At 44.3% G+C, this 18,400-nt stretch overlaps 1 protein-coding gene across 3 annotated transcripts in view; it reads right to left on the bottom strand.

Moving 5' to 3' along the window:
* PARP8 (poly(ADP-ribose) polymerase family member 8) overlaps positions 1-18,400 on the bottom strand; it is a 505,058-nt gene that overhangs the window by 126,095 nt on the left and 360,563 nt on the right. For all 3 annotated transcript variants that reach the window (XR_004538173.1, XR_004538172.1, XM_033931570.1), the window contains exon 20: positions 9,013-9,125. Coding sequence is in view for 1 of the 3 variants with exons in the window: in XM_033931570.1 (XP_033787461.1) it covers positions 9,013-9,125 (113 nt within the window). In the remaining 2 variants the exon portion in view is untranslated. The remainder of the gene's footprint in view (positions 1-9,012; positions 9,126-18,400) is intronic.

Consider the following 18,400-nt stretch of genomic DNA (forward strand, 5'->3'; position numbering starts at 1 on the left):
TCTTCGTGACTGTCTCGATGGATTCGTCAAAAAGGTCTGCCCCAGCACACGGAACGTTTGCTAGCCGGTCCTGAAGATTCGGGTCCATGTCAATGGTACGCAGCCAGGCCAAGCGGCGCATCGCCACAGAGCAGGCAGCAGCCCGGGCCGAGAGCTCGAAGGCATCATAGGAAGACTGCATCAACTGAAGACGAAGCTGGGACAGCGAAGCAACTACCTCCTCGAACTCAAAACGAGCCTGGGACTCGATGTAGGGTGTGAACTTCCGAAGTACAGGAAGAAAGAATTCCAAATAAGTGGCAAAGTGGAAATTATAATTCAGAACTTGGGACGCCATCATAGAATTCTGATAGATGCGTCGTCCAAACTTATTCATGGTTCTGCCCTCGCATCCCGGAGGCACCGAAGCATACACCTGGGCTGGATGAGACCGCTTGAGAGAGGATTCGACCAGAAGGGACTGATGCGAAAGTTGAGGACCCTCGAAGCCCTTATGATGCACCGTGCGGTACCGAGCATCAAATTTTCCAGGGACCGCAGGGATAGAGTAAGGAGACTCAAAACATCTCATGAAGGTCTGGTCGAGGAGCTTATGTAGAGGCAGGCGCAGGGACTCGGCTGGGGGATGAGGCAAGTGCATGGTATCGAGGTACTCCTTGGAGTATCGAGAACCAGAATCGAGGGTAATGTCCAGGTCATCCGCCATTTGTCTTAGAAACGAGGAAAAAGACAGCTGGTCCGCCAGCGCCGGTCGTCGAGAAAGACTGGAAGAAGACGAGGCCTCGGTCTCTACAGAGGCCTGCGAACAACAGGGTGAGTGAAAAACCTCGGTGTCCTCGAACTCCGGACCTGGAGGAGGAGACCCAGCTGAAGCAGAGTACCCCATTCGAGGCAATTTCTTTTGAGGAGAGACGGTCGAGTGCCGAGAGGAATGCCTCGAAGAGTGCCTGGATCGATGCCCCTCTCGATGCCTGGAGGGGGATCGAGACTGACGGTGAGAATACTGATCCCCCGAAGCCTCCAAAGAGCAGATAGGACTCGAGGCCGTAGATCGGAGAGGCGGAAGATTCGACGCCTCCCGCGACACCGCCCATGCTTGATAGGGGGTTCGGAAGAACTCATCCTGTTTCTTGCTATGCCCAGGGCTGGAAGGTCCCGAGGGTGGATGCCACACTGTGTCATGGGGAGGGGTAATAGGCTCCAAAGGAGGCAAGTCACTAAGGGAGGCCTTCCTCGAGGGGATCGGCTCCAAGGGAGGCATGTCGCTAAAGGAGGCCTTCCTCGAGGGACCGGCCATCGACCGCCGCTCCTCCTCACCGAGCAACGAGGTCGTGCGTCGCGGAGGAGGAGGAGGGGGCGGCCCGCCCCTCGGAATCGGAACTGGGAGGTCACCCTGGATCGTGGCAATCAGCCGGGGTCCCATGGTGGTCATGAGCTCCACAAACTGAGCCTCCAAAATGGACCTCAACGAAGCCGATATGGAGGGATCCGCACCAAAAGGGGGCCCTTCCGCACAGTCTCCGCGCTCTTTCGGTGCCGAGTGCTTTTGCTTGCCAGCCTTCGGCACTTTGAGCACCACCGGTGGAACTGTAGGGGTCGGTACCTGTTCCGAGGAGACGGAGGAAGGCACTGGCGCAGAGGTCGAGGACGAAACCGGAGTAAACGATGCCGGTTTCAGAAGGCCCAAAGCCGCAGGAGAGGCAGAGGACTTCGCAGACGGAGTTGAAGCACCAGTCGATGTCGAAGCTGAAGGATCCAACACAGCTTCCATCTTGAATATCGACTCCCACAACAAACAGCGGCGTTTAAACGCACGTGCTGTGAGAGTGGAGCAAGGCCGACACGATTTCGGAAGGTGGTCCGGACCCAGACACTGCAGGCAGTGTCGATACGGATCCGTGAGCGAAATCGCGCGCTGGCACTTGCTACACTTTTTAAAACCGGTGATCGGCCGGGACATAGGCCGGAAAAGCTCCGCCGCAAGGTCGAAGGAATAGGGCCCAAGCCACGCGGCCGACCCGGTGTCGGAAGAAAAAAATTTTTTTTTTTTTTTAAAGAAATCAAAGAAAGAAACAAACGCACGGCAAGAGCAAAAGAACTCAAACTGCGGCGATGCAGAAGGCGAAAAAATGGGTTCAATTGGCACAGAATTGAAGTGAACTTCTCAGCTCCGCGGAAGAAAAAGAACTGAGGAGACACGCCCGGACCATCGGGCGGGAAGGCACTGGCGCATGCGCGGTGCGGGCATCTCGAAACTTCTGAGTTTCTTCAAGCAAGACATGCTTGTGAGACATCCGTATCGGGACTCTGTCGGATGACATCACCCACCAGTGAGAATACCTGCCTGCTTGTCCTGGGATAATTACAGTTACCCCTAAACCCCATAAGGATCCTCAACTAGTTCAAAACTATAGGCCCATATCGCTCCTAAACACTGACTACAAAATTAATGCCACCATTCTTTCACATAGCCTCCAAGGCATCATCAGTAAGCTCATCTTCTCCCACCTAGTTGGGTGTATGCCAGGTAGACTTATAACAGACAACTCCAGTTTTTTCTTTCATTTAGCCTCTATTACTCGATCTTCTAAGGACCCATGTGTTGCCCTTTCGTTAGACACTGAAAAAGCGTTCGACAGGGTAGAATGGTCTCATCTCTTTCAGACCATGAAGTGGCTTGGCTTTCACACTAAATTTATAGATTATGTGAAAATTCTATACTCTAATCCCAAGGCTTCTATCATTACCAATAATAATTTGTCACCTTTTTTTACTTTACAAAGAGGCACGCGACAGGGCTGTCCTTTATCTCCTTACTTTTTCAATCTGGCCCTTGAACCTCTGCTTTTAGCCATTATCTCAAGTAAAACAATAAGAGTGAATAAGATCAAATAGGGTAGGAAGAGAGCGTTCCGGATTGGTAACATAAAAGTACGTCATATGCAGTTAGTTTATATTCTACATCTTTATGTGGGATACATAAAGATGTAGAATATAAACTAACTGCATATGACGTACTTTTATGTTACCAATCCGGAACGCTCTCTTCCTACCCTATTTGATCTTATTCACTCTTATTCTCTCTTTTCTGGATATAAAATTAACCAGAAGACTGAAGTATTGCCTCTTAACACTCATTCTGGCCCAGAGTTGGTAAATTCCTTTAATTTGCTATGGTCCCCTTCTCATATTAAATATCTGGATATAAATCTCTATACCTCTCTTCCTGCCACGGTCAAACATAATAGTGATGATCTTATCAACACTACGAAAACTCTGTTACAATCTTAGCATCCCCTCCACCTTTCTTGGTGGGGGTTGGATTGAAACGATCAAAATGGTTGTGGCACACAAAATCAACTTTGTACTTAGTATGATCCCAAATTTATTTCCAACTCTATTTTACAAGATTATTGATAAGCATATTTCTGCTTTTATATAGAACCGTAAACCTCTCAAAATTGCACTTAAGAAGCTCAAGGCTTCTAAAGAAAGAGCAGGAGTGTTTTTACTTGATTTCCTTACATATCACAAAGCTTTCATTCTACAACAGGCTAGTCATTGGTTCCTCTCGTCCTCGGTCTATTAGCCCCTCTGGTTACATTTATAGCGCTCGTATTCTACACATACCACCTCACTTGTCCCTCTTCTGACTTCTGACATTGCCCGACAACACCTCAGCAAAGGAAACAAGCTGCTTCTCATTCAACTCGATCTTTCTGCGGCATTCGACCTAGTTGACCATCACACACTACTCCAGATATTAGACGCAATAGGAATCTCAGGTAATGTTCACAAATGGTTCCAAAGCTTCCTCAAAACACGAACATACAAAGTCAAATCAAAAGAGCACATATCCGAACCATGGTCAAACCCATGTGGAGTACCACAAGGATCACCATTGTCACCCATATTATTTAACCTCTTCATAGCATCCCTAGGCATAACCCTAGACGCCCTAAACACAGTATCATTCAGCTACGCAGATGATATAACTATCCTCCTCCCCTTTAATATTCAAGACCCCTTATCCACAAACCACCTGAAAATGATAATGGAAACGGTAGAAAAATGGATGTCAAGTCATAAACTAAAACTGAACTCGGAAAAAACTAAATTCCTACTACTGGAAAGGGAAAAAAAAACCATCTCTCACAGAACTAGAAGTAAATACAATCAAGTACCCAATGCAAAGCACACTCAAGATCCTGGGAATTCTACTAGACAGAAACTGCACAATGCAGTCTCAAATCCACAAAATCATCCAAAGAGCATTCTTCACAATACGTAACCTAAGAAAAATAAGAAAATTCTTCAACAAAGATCAATACAAGTTATTAGTACAATCCCTAGTACTGAGTATTGTAGATTACTGTAACAGCCTATATCTATCATGCCCAAATTACATGATAAAACAATTACAGACAGTTCAGAACACAGCCCTCAGAATCGTCTACTCACTAGGCAAATATGACCACATCACCAAAGCATACCTAGACTCACACTGGCTACCAATAAAAGCAAGATCCCAGTTCAAATTCTACTGTCTACTATACAAAGTAATACATGGAACAGCACCCAGCTACCTAAACAACAGACTACACCGTAACCTCTCACACAGATCAAGGAGAACTCAGAGCCTATTCACTCACCCCCCTCTCAAAGGAACACGACGAAAGAAACTATATGACAGCCTTTTAGCGACACAGGCAGCAAAGATCGATACTACCATCACCAATCTACTGACCAAATCAATAGACATTAAAGCATTCCGAAAAGAAATCAAAACTCATCTCTTCAAAAAACACTTCCCATCATCATAACCTCACAAAAGTATTAGAAAATGCTCTCATGACTACCCTAACACCACCACCAGCAACACCCGAATCCGGACAGTATTATCTCTATTCGTCTAAACAGCAGAATCCGGACAATATTATCTCTATTCGTCTAAACAACCTATCACTATCTACTACCAATCTATCCTGGAAAAGTCCAGAACAACAATTGTAACTTAACGCATTCTTGATTATATGTACTGCAATGCTACTGGAAATGTCCAGTCTTCTAACTTGTAATCCGCTTAGAACCGCAAGGCACAAGCGGAATAGAAATCACTAATGTAATGTAATGTAATGATGTTTACCCTCAAAAACGAATGCTATCTTTTCTCAATCAGTACAATGTCTTTTAGAACTGGACAAACTCCTAGAGGTTTCTATCAGTAAATCTACGTGCATATCTCTTTGGCATAATTCGCAATTTCTCATCAACAAGACTACCATCTATTGGCCCAAATGGGCCCAATTTAGGATATGCTACATCTCTGACATATGCACTTTAAATCTACAATTGCTGTCCTTTGCAGATCTACAGACTAAATTTGTGCTTCCACTGTCAGCATTTTTTCAGTGGCTTCAGCTCTCCAATGTAATAAAAAAATCAAATATTTTACATATCATTGTTAAAGATACCCCTTTGTTGGTCTCTTTATTTTCTTTGTTGGCTAAAAGTCATATAGCATATAAGCTCTTTATTAAACTTCGATTTTATACGCATATTTCTCTACAAAAATCATGGGAATTAGACCTTGCCTGCCAAATCCCTGAGACTAAGTGGCCTACTTATTGGTCCAGAACCCTTAGGACTATCCCTTCTGCTAAATTAATGCAATCCATGTTTTTCTTGCACCATAAAATGAGCTGGAAGCCTCAAAAACTTCATATTGCAGGGTTGCTCCCAACCAACCGATGGTGGAACTGTAAATCACTTCCAGGTACTCTATTTCATATGCTTTTTGAATGTTCATACTTACAGAGGTTTTGGGCTTATGTTTGGTCTATTATGTGCCTGAGTTTTGACTTGCCGCCCAACATATCTGCCTGTATAGTCATACTAAAATCAGAGGCACTCTCTATTCAGATCCCTATGTCTCAACATGCACTATTTAATATTCTTATTATCATACTTTCCAATTGGAAATCTTTTGCTTCGCTCAACTCACACTTTTGGTTGCAATCTGTACTGCTTCAGCACAAACGTGAAATGTTGATTTCAACTACTATGCTTCTAAATAATAAAACCTCTAAAAAGTGGGTCATTTTTGAAGACTGATGTCTCTTTAAATTCTTTCAGGTTCCAATTGTAGCTCTCTACGCTTATACTTTTTCTTCTTCTGCTCCCTTTCTTTGGCCTCTGTGGGATCTATTTCCCCCTGTCCTAGTTTTCCCTCTCTCTCCCATCCCTCACTAGTCCTCCCTTTATTCTTTTCTTCTCTCCTCCACTTCTCTTTAGTCCCCTGATATCCCTCTTATCTTATGATATTGTGTCATATGGATCAAAGAACTTATGTACATTTTTGTATGCACCAATTGCTATTGAGTTTTCTCTGTCCCTACTATTATAGGATTGTTTGTATTTTTACCTACTTTGTTTTCCCTTTTGTATTTTGATAAAAATTTTCAATAAAATTTCATGGTTAAAAAAAAAGGAAGATGATCTGGAGGAATGGTGAGAAAATGGAGAGTAACCCTCCTTGATGGCGTTGAGAACCCACAAGTCAGTTGTTATCAAAGTCCAACGTTGATGGCAGATTTGTAGATGACCTCCGATTGGATGGAGAGGCTGAGATATAGGAACAGCAGCTATACTCTCAAGAAGTGCATCAAAAAGACTGAGTAGGCTTTTGAGGAGCTGCCATCTGAGCTTTCTGAGACCGCTGTTGCTTCTGCTTCTTTTCTGGTGGCGGTCTAGAAATAGGTTTAGTAGTATATCACCTTTGATAGGAATAAGAAGGCTTGGTCACCTGTCTTGAAATCAAAGGCTTAGTTTTTGTTCTGACCAAAGAATTCCAACTCGTTTCATGCACAGTTAACTTTGTGTAGCTACCTCGATGGAATCACCAAAAACCTCATCTCCTAAGAATGGAATATTGGCTAATCTGTCCTGAAGATTGATATCCATATCAGAAACTCTTAGCCAAGTTAAATGTCTCATAGCCACTGACACAGCCAATGCTCTAGATAACATCTCAAAAGCATCATAGGCTGACCTTGCTATATACTATCTAGACTGAGAGAGAGTTCACACAATCTGTTGATATTGAGCAAGGTGCTGTGAAGGAATATACTGGTCAAAGTTAGATAATTGTCTTACCAGTTGTTTTAAATAACAGGAAATGTAGAGATTATAATTAAGGATCCTGCTCGTCAGCATGGAATTCTGATAAAGGTGTCATCCAAATTTGTCCATCGTATGACCCTCATGCTTTAGAGGTGCGAAGGCATAAACTTTTGCATTGGAAGATTTTTTAAGGGTTGATTCCATCACTAATGATTGATGTTGAAGTTGTGGCTTATCAAACCCTGGACAAGAAATGATTCTGTATAAGGAATCAAGTTTTCTTGAAACCACCATAATTATTAAAAGCGTTTCCCAATTTTTGAGAAGTGCCTCTTTAAGAATGCAATGTAACGGTAACTTGAGGAATTCTTTGGAAGGTTCATCATAGTCTAAGGCCTTCAAGTACTCTGCACTGTGACCATTGTCAGTTTCCAATTTGACAGGTAGGGTTTTGCCCACCTATCTAATGTATCTAGTAAAAGAAAGTCTCTATAAAAGAAATTTTCCTCTAGGAGGCATTTTCTATGGCGACTGTTCCGAAGGAATGTCAGAAGACTCAGGAGCAGATAAAGTAGGTGAACAGTCTGAGTCAGAACGTAAGTCTGAATCATATAGAAAGCTTAGAAACACTGTGTGTTGAGGAGAACGATGTATGTGGGAAGATTTTCGGTGTCTTCGGTACCTATCTGATGAAGATGAAGAAGAGGACTGATGAGTGACACTCTTACGCTTCAAAGCATGTCCTGCGGCACATGGTACATAGATGCTGCTCAGCCAGCCATTCAACACAAAATTGGTATGATATAGGGGTAGAAAGGATTGGAGAGTCCATAGAAATAAATTATGATGAAAACTGATGCATTTTAAGGAAGATAGAGGCTTTTGAAATAAAATCAGGAAATACAAGATGGCTGCTGCAAGTGTTTTTGTTCCAGAAAACGGCCTGGGAGAACAAGATAAACGTTTTAAAAACTTAGGAAAGGGGGTTTTGGATGTGGGGGGGATCCTATAGAAATCCCCAGAGACAGTCAAAAGCCCAGTTCTTGAGCCACCCAAAGTCTCCCATAGACATTAATAGACTGTGCTCAGAGAACTGCCAGGTGCTGTGCCTTCATCAGCTCACACTGCCGCTGGACAATGGAGAAGATTTCTGCCTCAGACAAGCATATAAGATCTCCCATCTGATTTGTCACATTGTTGTCTTTTAGAGAAGCTTGGAGAGCCTGAAACCCTCAATCCCACTAGCTCAAACACATAATAAATATGGGGTGAGCCGAGCTCCCAGAGGAATGCACCCTGAGCTATCCCATGGATAGTGCAGGTCAGCTAGGTAGGTGCCCTGTGAAAGGGTTGTCCCAACCAGCTACAGACATCTGAACCAGAGACTGTATCTGTTCTCAGGCAGAGGTGTCCAAGAGATCCTGGGAACCTCTGGAGCACCTTGAAGCCTCTTACTCTAGATTAAAACCCCCAAAATAATAAAAATTGCAGAGCAGAAAAAAAGACACCTTCTCAACTCGCCTGTAGAAAGAAAAACTGAGGAGATGGGGTACTGCCCACTGACATTTGGAGGCAGAGCTGAAAAGCTGTAGTTGATTCCTTCTGCAAAACTCGCACATAGAGGTGAAAAATCCACTGGTCAAGACTCATGTTCCTTTTGCACTGGAAAAGGACCTAGAATTCACTAATGTCAATTTCAAAACTGAATTTGAAAGGATTGCCTCATTACTTTAACCACAACAAACCAATGTACATTTTGAACACAAGAGTATTTTGCTCTCTTTATTGAAAATGGAAAGCACTACTACAATATTATAGACAGATATACACATTCTACATATATAGAGACAGAAACATGTATTCAATTGATTTTACCAGGCCCAAACTCACTGAAATGCAAAAGTGCTTCCGAAGAGTTTCTTAGCAGCTCTGAAATTGGATTCTTTGGCTGGTGGACTACTGAGAAGGAGGAACTGATGAAGAGTATGCATAAATTTCAGTTGCTATAAAAAAAAACAAAAAAAAAAACACAAGAGTATTAAGAGACAAAAAACCATCATTTTTAGATAGAATACAGAAATTGGAATTGGTATGTACAGGTTGGAACATGCACAATTCTGATAGTATTTTATTCCTATGGGCTGCAGATAACTTATGCTAATCTTTAATAAATTATCACCCATAGAGTCTTTTCTAAAATACATGCTGGAACACATGTATATACTCGTATATTGTGGCTATGTACAGCAGAAACACCCATTTTACATTACATTACATTAGAGATTTCTATTCCGCCATTACCTTGCGGTTCAAGGCGGATTACAAAAGAGATGAAAAAAAACTTACAATGGAAGAACATTTGTCCTTTCTAGAGAGGTAATGAGTAGATTATGTAGTTTCTGTGTGGCGGGAAGAGGGAGGAGGGAAGGACGGTAAGTTTGAAGTTAGGGCTCTTTCAGGAATTTCTTGAAGAATGTAGTCTTTATTTCATTTCTGAAGTCCATCAAGGGAATGTAGCAACTTGTAAGTGTACATGCCAGCATATGTGTGAAAGGGTATTTCAGAACTTACATACATAAGTCTGTCATTTTAGAATTCTACATGTGTAAATGCTCAAGTTCAGAAGTCACAGTTTTTCTGTCCTTTCAATTTTAAGGGGGATAAGGGGAACAAAGGGGGATTAAGGAATAAACCTCCCTCAATCCCTCCTGTAAAAGGCTGCCAAAAAGAAACATTTTTAGAAAACTTGGGAGCTGTAAATACACAGTAACATAGTTACTATGTACAGAATGTTACTATGGGTGTAATAATCACAAAAAAAAAAGTCTAAAAAGTGTCCTAAATGGCTACTTGGACGATCAAAAAGCCTGATCGTCCAAGCACCCATAACCAAAGCAGTTTTTAGACGTATCTAAAAACAGCTTAGGCCTTTCCCCTGCCTCTAGACGCACAGAGAGAATAGAGGTTTGTTTAGAGTAGAGGTCTGCACGGGAACGGGGATCGGGTCCCGCGGGTTCCCCCCTGGCCCACGGGACTCCCACGGGGATGCCCCCCTGGCCCACGGGACTGCCACCCTGACCCACAGGACTCCCACGGGGACGCCCCCTGGCCCACGGGACTCCCACGGGGATGAAAACAGCCTACCTAAATTCTGGCGATGCAGGCATGCAGCTTACAAGTCCGGCGTCGCGGCAGGAAATAGCCATACTGAGCAGTGAGCTCAGCACGTACACAGATGAAAGCCTTGCTTGCTGATTGGTCTGGCGGCACGGCGTAGCTTATCAAAAAATTGAAAACTTGCCAGGCTGAAGTTAATAGCTCTCGATGAAGACTACATTGCTTAACTTGTGTTTTACCAAACTTTTTACACCACCCTCATATACTGAAGAAGTCTAAGCTGGGGTTTGTTTCTGCTACAGCTGAGTCTGAAAGAGAAGCATTTTGTTTGTCTTCATTGGAGACCTGAGAGATGGCAGCATGTGCATGGTGGAGGAAGATGTGATAAAGCTGTAGCAAAGACAGGACAGAGAGAAAGCAAGTGAAAAGGATGATCTGGAGAGATGAATGTGGGAAAAGAATAGACAACTGAGTAAAATAAGGAAGAATGGGAAGCAATAGTGTGGAACAGGAAGAGAGGAAAAAGGAGACAGAGAATGAAAAAGAGAAAGAGAAGACGGCATTGGGGTGGGGTGGGATAAAATGTGTACACTTGACAGAGAATAAATGCATTCATTTTATTAGGGGTGGCAACCTTGTCCCCTGAGGGGATTTCCTCAATGAATAACCATGAGATCTGCATGTACTACCTTCACTAGATGCAAATAGATCTCAAGCATATTCATTGGGGAAATCCTATAAACATAGCTGGGTTGTGGCCAGTGAGGACCAAGGTTGCTTACAATTTCTTCAGTGAATGTGTATTACGTTATTTGCATGCATTGCCACCATTATATACTGTCACAGAGTAGACCCTATGACGGAAAAGGGTGGTAAGAAAATGCCGGTCCCTAGGGCTAGGCGAGGGAAAGTACTGTCACAAAGTGGAAGAACCCTACCAAATCCTCAACCCAGAACTAGAATCAGTCAGGAAAGGTTTAGTCATGAGCAGGAAAATACCTATTTGTTTTCACCTGAATTAAGGAAGGGGGAACAATATGCATGTGGAACTAATAGTGCTGAGAATAGTGTTCCTAGGGGGAATGTTTACAAGGCAACTCATAACATTCATGGGGGACCCTATTCAAGGCAACACCAAGAACATTCTAGTCTCCACTTTAGCCAAGTCAAGCAACACCTGCAGCTCATTATCCTGAGGTTTTTAAGGGCCAGCAGCAGTGCTCAGAGGGGAGGCAGCCACTGAACCAACCCACACTGATGAGGAAACATGGTAGGGAAGGAAGACCAGTTCCTAAGACCCGAAGCAGCATACCTCAACAGAATACACAGATCAGATCTAACCATATTGATTCTGAAATGTTAGAAGATTTTGGGAGTGAAACTTCTGACAATGAAGAGTATTTAGACCCAGAAGAAGTCATGGAATTTAATGAGGGGAATACTGAAACTGACCTGTGGGACATGGAAAGCGATTGTGTTTAAACTGAGGTTATGCTGGGACTTTGCCAAATAGCAAACTTAGAAGTTAAAATGGTTTGCTAGTTTGGTGAGGAAGTAAAGGAGCTGGCTTCCTCAGTAAACTCAAGTTTGGAAAGTTTACTGTAAAGCTTAATGCCTTGTGAAGGTTCTTGCAAGCTTCTTTTGAAAGAACCTGAGTTTTTCTAGGCTGTGGCAGTTTGCACTGCACAGCTCTGGCAGTAGTCTTTTTGGGATATTTTTCCTTTTTGGTTTTTCTTTTAGACTGGATTGTGGGTCCTGTGGGGAGGGACCACAACCAATGGTCACCGTAGGAGGAGGTCCCTTCTGTCCTGAGCTCTGCAGTCAGAAGAGCTCAGAGGCAAGATCCAGTCTGACGCTGCCAGTAATAATTTTGAATAGAAACTGTATGAAAGCATTTTTTTGAAACCAGTTGAAGATAGCACTGGGAATAGTAAGGAATCCCTGTTACCAGAGGTTTGAATGGACTAGGAGGGACACGGCCCAAGGGAGGCCATTTTGGACTGTATCTTTGAAAGCCAAGTTTTCTTTGAACCATGAATGTTATTTGGGGAGTTTTTGAAAATTGAAGTTCCGGATGGAATAAAGTATTTTAAGTTGGAATCAATCCAGGTGTTTTTATTACTTAATCCACACTCCAATTGGGAACTGATTAACCGCTCGGTCAGCACTGTGTGCTCTGGGCATTCTTGGCCACACCTGCTTGGGCGCGGCCCGGCCTGGTGATGCACGGTGACAATACAGATAGATCTCATGCATGTTAGAAACAGATGGCATAAAGGCCAAATGGCCCATCCAGTCTGCCCATCTGCAGTAACAATTATCTTTTCCTCTCTCTAAGAGATCCCACGTGCCTATCCCACACTTTCTTGAATTTAGACACCACCTATTCCAAGAGACTGTTCCACACATCTACCAACTTTCCTGTAAAAAAAAAGTATTTCCTTAGATTACTCCTGAGTATATCACCTCTTAACTTCATCCTATGCCCTCTCATTCCAGAACTTCCTTTCAAATGAGACTCAACTCATGCGCATTTACCCCACGTAGGTATTTAAACGTCTCAATCATATTTCCCCTCTCCCACCTTTCCTCCAAAATATACATATTGAGATCTTTACGTTCGTCTCTATATGCCTTATGACAAAGACCCTACACCATTTTAGTAGCCTTCCTCTAGACCACAGGTGTCAAACTCAAGGCCCGTGGGCCGAATCCGGCCAGTCTGGCTGTTTTATGCGGCCCATAGTCCGATGCAGCATTTTTATTGCTGTCCCTGATGTTATCTTCTGGCCGTTTCCCTCTTCCTCACTGCCGCAGTATGCACAAAGCCACAGGCGGCGGCGGCTCCTACGCGTGTCCTGTGCCTGAACCGGAAGCCTTGTCTCTAATGTCGCAATGTCAGATGAGGTGCAGGATGCGTGAGGAGCCGCTGCCTGTGGCTTTGTGCACACTGTGTCAGTGAGGATGAAGGAGCCAGCCAGAAGATAACACTGGGGGTGGCAATGAAAATGCCGCATCATACCACGGGCTACATAAAACGCCAAGCAGGAGCCGGCCAGAAAGTAAGACACCGCATGTAGGAAGGGAAACAACAAAGGTAGGGGGAATGATTTTATTTTCAATTTAGTGATTGAATTGTGTCAATTTTGAAAATTTACATCTACTATCTATATTGTGCACTGTTCAGGAAGAAATGCATTTGTTTCTTTTTCTCTGGCATTGTACTGCATGCAGTCTTGAATCTTAGGGTTTAGTTTGTATATATTAGTACTTTTAGTTTTTTGTCCCGTATTTACATAGGGGTTATCTGTGTTCTGGTAGGAATGAATGTTGAGAAGCATACAGTGTACTTTGTGTAATTTAATTTTGTGGTTAACCATTATGTGTTGTTAATAAGATTATATTACGTGCTTATATATGAAAAATGAATGGAAAAAATGGTATTACAATTAGTACTATTATGGGGGGTGGGGTCTGGGGCAGAGATTGGGCGGGGCCTGGCCCGCGACTTAGCCTGTGTTTTGGATTCCAATCCCTTAATGTGACTGAGTTTGACACAATATTCTAAATGAGGTCTAACCAGAGTCTTATACAGAGGCATCAATACCTACTTTTTCCTACTGGCCATATCTTTCCCTAAGTACCCTAGCATCCTTCTAACTTTCACCGCTATCTTTTCAACCTATTTGGCCACCTTAAAATCATAACATACAATCACTCAAGTCCCACTCTTCTGTCATGCACATAAGTTCTTCACCCCCTAAACTGTACTGTTCCCTCGGGTTTTTGCAGCCCAAAAATGAATGACCTTACATTTCTTAGCATTAAATTTTAGCTGTCAAATTTCAGACCATTCTTCAAGCTTCGCTAGGTCTTTCTTCATGTTATTCACACCATCCGGGTTGTCTACTCTATTGCAGGTTTTGCTATCATCTGCAAAGAGGCACATTTTACCAGACAGCCCACCAACAATATTGTTTATAAAAATGTTAAAAAGAGGCCCAAGAACAGATCCTTGAGGAACACTACTGGTAATAACCCTTTCTTCAGAGTGATCTCCATTGACCACTACCCTGTGTTGCCTTCCACTCAACCAATTTCTGACCTAGCCCATCACTTTGGGACCCATTCCAAGGGCATTCAGTTTATTTATTACACGTTTGTGTGGAACACTGTCAAAGGCTTTGCTAAAATCTAAATACTTTACATTTAGTGCACTCCTTCTATCCAAATTCTACTACTACTATCAGTGTTCTCCCCAAGGTCTTTTAGCCGGGTGCGGCGCCCGGCTAATTTAGATGACCGCCCGGCGAATCCTGCTGCTACCACCAATGCTCCTTCCTGGGCTGACTCGCTGCCGAAAATTTTGTGTTGACACCTACCTTTTTTTATTTTTTTTGCCAGCAAGCTTTTACTTGCTTCGGGCCTTCCTCGTTGCCGGGTCCTGCCTACTTTCTGTTTCCGCGAAGGCAGGACCCAGCAGCGAGGAAGGCCCAAAGCAAGTAAAAGCAACAACTTGTAAGCTTCCCTCCGGGGCTCTTCTCTCCCCCCCCCCCATGGAATATAACTTCCGGTTTCGTGGGGAAGAGAAGGGAAGGCGGCATGCACACTTTAGAGCCCCGGAGGGAAACTTACAAGTTGTTGCTTTTACTTGCTTTGGACCTTCTTCGCTGCCGGGTCCTGCCTTCGCAGAAATGAAAAGTAGGCAGGACCCGGCAACAAGGAAGGCCCGAAGCAAGTAAAAGCAGCAAGTTGTAAGCTTCCCTCCGTCGCTGACCTATGGAAGATAGGTCAGCGATGGAGGGAAGCTTACAACTTGCCTAGCGACTCTGCCGATGGGTGTGTGAGCTGGGAGGGATGGGAAGAGAAATGCTGCTGCTTCACTGAATTGGGAGGGGAGGGGGAAGAGACATACTGCTGCTGCTGCACCGAATGAGGGAGGGGAGGGAGAATAGAAATGTTCTTCTGCTGCACCCATTTTTGGGGGGAGGGGGAAGGGAAGAGAAATGTTGCTGCTGCACCCAATTTTTTCAGGGGAGGGGGGAAGAGAAAAGCTGGTGCACCTAATTGGGGGGATAGAGAAAAGCTGCTGCTCCACCCAACTGGGGAGAGGAAGAGAAGTGCTGCAGCAGCACCCAATTAGGGAGGGGGGAGGGGAAGAGAAGTGCTGCTGCAGCAGCACCACCCAATTGGGGGGAGAGAGGGGAGAACGAAGACCAGGGAAGGGAGAGGAGAGGCAAGAGATGCCAAGACCATTGGAGGGAAAGAAAAGGAGCTACCAGACCATGGAGGGGGGGGGAGAGATGTCAGCGCATATGGGGGAGAGGGTGAGGAGGATGATGCCAGACCATGGGGTGGAGTGGGAAGAAAGGAGAAGAGAGAGATGTCAGAGCATAGGGGAGGGGTGAAGTTGAAATGAATCATGTACAAAGGAGAGAAAGTGAATAGGATATACAGTTTAATGAAGGGACATAGAAAGAGGGAAGATGCCATATGGAACAGAGAGTGGGCGGACACTGGATGGAAAAGGGAGAGAGGGTGAACAGTGGATGCAAGGGACAGAGAGAGGGTGGACAGTAGATGGAAGGGGTAGAGAGGGCAGAGGCTTAAGGGGCAAAGAGAGGACAGATGTTGCATGGAAGGGAGCGAGGACAAATGCTGAATAGAAAGAAGAGAGCGAAGAGAAGATGATTAAAGCAGAAACGACAAAAGGTAGAAAACTTTTCTTGTTGCTTTACGTAGAATCAAGTAGTATTGTAACTATTGATTAAAGTTTATAAATAGGAAATGGAGATAAGGCAGTTTTTTTGGGACTAAACCCCTTTCCTCAGGTCAGGACAGGATATCATAACAACAGGGGAGCCCAAATGGTCGATCGCGATCGACCAGTAGATCGCAAAGGCAATGTGAGTCGATCGTGTTGTCTTTGCAATCTTTTTCTTCCTGCCTCCCCGAGCCAGGTCAGGCGCGTACAAGCACCGGACTCACAATTCTGACGTCAGAGAGGAAGTCCTAGGCCAGTCAATCGCTGCCTGGCTGGCCTGATGAAACCGCATCTAAACTACTGCTAGCGGCAGCTGTGTGGCGAAGTTAAAAGCACACAGAGCTGCCGCTAGGCTAGAGAGAGGAAACATTTGCTGGAAAGGGAAGGGAGAAGGGGTACTGCTGGACAGGGGAGGAGGAGGGAAAGGGAAGAGAAGAGTTACTATTGGATAAGGGGAGGAGGAAAGGGAGAAGGGGTACTGCTGGACAGGGAAGGAGGAAAATAGGAAGGAAACATATGGCAAGGAGATCAGAGGAGGGGAAAGGGTCAGGATGGAATGGAGAGATCAGATGAGGGAAAGGGGAGAGACAGAGGAATGAGAAAGTAAAGAGTGATGCTGAGAAGGGGGTCAGCAGAGAAAGGAGAGAAGAACAAAGCTGCAAGATCTGGTATATGAGAAATAAAAATGATGAGAGCAGTGAACTGGAATGAATCATGTAAAATGGAAAGCTGGATGGAAAGGGTAGAGAGGCATAGAAAGAAGGCAGATACCATATGGAAGGGAGAGAGGGCAGACAGTGGATGGAAGGGGCAGATGCTGGATTGAAGAGACAGAGGACAGGAAGGAAGAGTGAAAAGATGATAAAAGCCGAAACCAGAGTTGACAAAAGGTAGAAAAAAAATAATTTTATTTATATTTTGTGATTAGAATATATTAGATTTGAAATACATATCTTGCTAGAGCTGGTGTTCAACATAACTGGGGACTGCAAAGCCCAGGCAGTGCTTCTTTAGCTTCAAGCTGGCTTAGGGCTCTCTCTGACCAGGGGCAATTGCCCTAGTTGCACTTCTCTTAACACTATTCCTGTCATGTGTGACTGCGGTATTCTGTTAGCATGATATTTCTGTGTACCATTCTGTAGTAATTTGGCTTATTCAGTTTTCTTGATAGTAGAGGGGATATGTGTGAAGGGGAGAGGAGACAGGGGTTTTGTTGATCCTTGTCCTGTATTATTTGTATTTATAAAATGACAATTATACAGAATATTGTTTCTTTTTATACTTTAATAAAATATGTTCAATATAAAATCATAACTATTTGAGGCTTGTGTCGATGGGATCAAATGATTTGTGGGGGACCAAGCTTTCGAGAACAGGGCAAAGATGTTTTTGTTTATTTTTTTTGGGGGGGGGGGGGTTTCAGTCTTAGTAGTTTGCCGGTCCATGAAATAATTCTTTTATTTCTGCCGGTCCACGAAATAATTCTTTTATTTCCGCTGGCCTATAGGTGAAAAAAGGTTGAAGAACACTGTTCTAGAAGACCCCACAATAGATATATCCCAATCAACATCCGGCATTTTAAAATCACCTATTAGTAAAACGTCCCCTTTTTAGATATACAGTCAAACCTTGGTTTACGAGTGCACCGGTTTGTGAGTGTTTTGCAAGACGAGAAAAACATTCGCAAAATCGGCGCCTCGTAAAGTGAGTTTGACTCAATTTACGAGTGCCACCTCCCGCGATCCGGCATCCCCCCTGCTCAAGTCACCCCCTCCGCGATCTTACATGCTCCCCCAAGCACCAAAACGATATCCCTTACCCCGATTGGGCACCAGCACCAACGCATAGGACATGCCGGTGCCCGAAGAGCCTCCCTCTTCTGTGCTGGGCTGGGCGGTGCATCGGCGATCCTTCCTCTTGCTTGTGCTGGGCTGGACTGGGCCTTGAGCATTTGCGCATGCTCAAGACCTTCTGGTCTCGCTCTCTCCGAGATTCTCAGATTCAGAATCTCGGAGAGAGCGAGACCAGAAGGCCTTGAGCATGCGCCATGATTCATTAGAGAGCTGCAAGAGACACGTCTTTAAATCCCTATCATCAGGTAAAGAAAGCAATATAGTACCTAGAAACATCTTAGCCCTCCGCCACCAAAACCTTGATTCTAGACAAAGTCCAATTAAGAAGTTTAAGCACCATATTACCTGTAGTCTCTGCATGGGGGGAGGGAAGAGAACAGAAAACTGAACATTACGCCAAGTTGCTAGGCGACCCAACTTAGAGGAGCCATGTGTAAGTCAGGAAGGAAGGCCAATTGGCAGCCACGACTCAGCCAAAAAGAGGGCGAGGCGGGGTCAAAGCTTGACCATTGTGTTCTCTATTAGCCAATGACAACAAAGGGAG

Source organism: Geotrypetes seraphini, chromosome 1 (genome assembly GCF_902459505.1).
Source record: "Geotrypetes seraphini chromosome 1, aGeoSer1.1, whole genome shotgun sequence".
In the NCBI taxonomy this organism is placed as follows: Eukaryota; Metazoa; Chordata; class Amphibia; order Gymnophiona; family Dermophiidae; genus Geotrypetes; species Geotrypetes seraphini.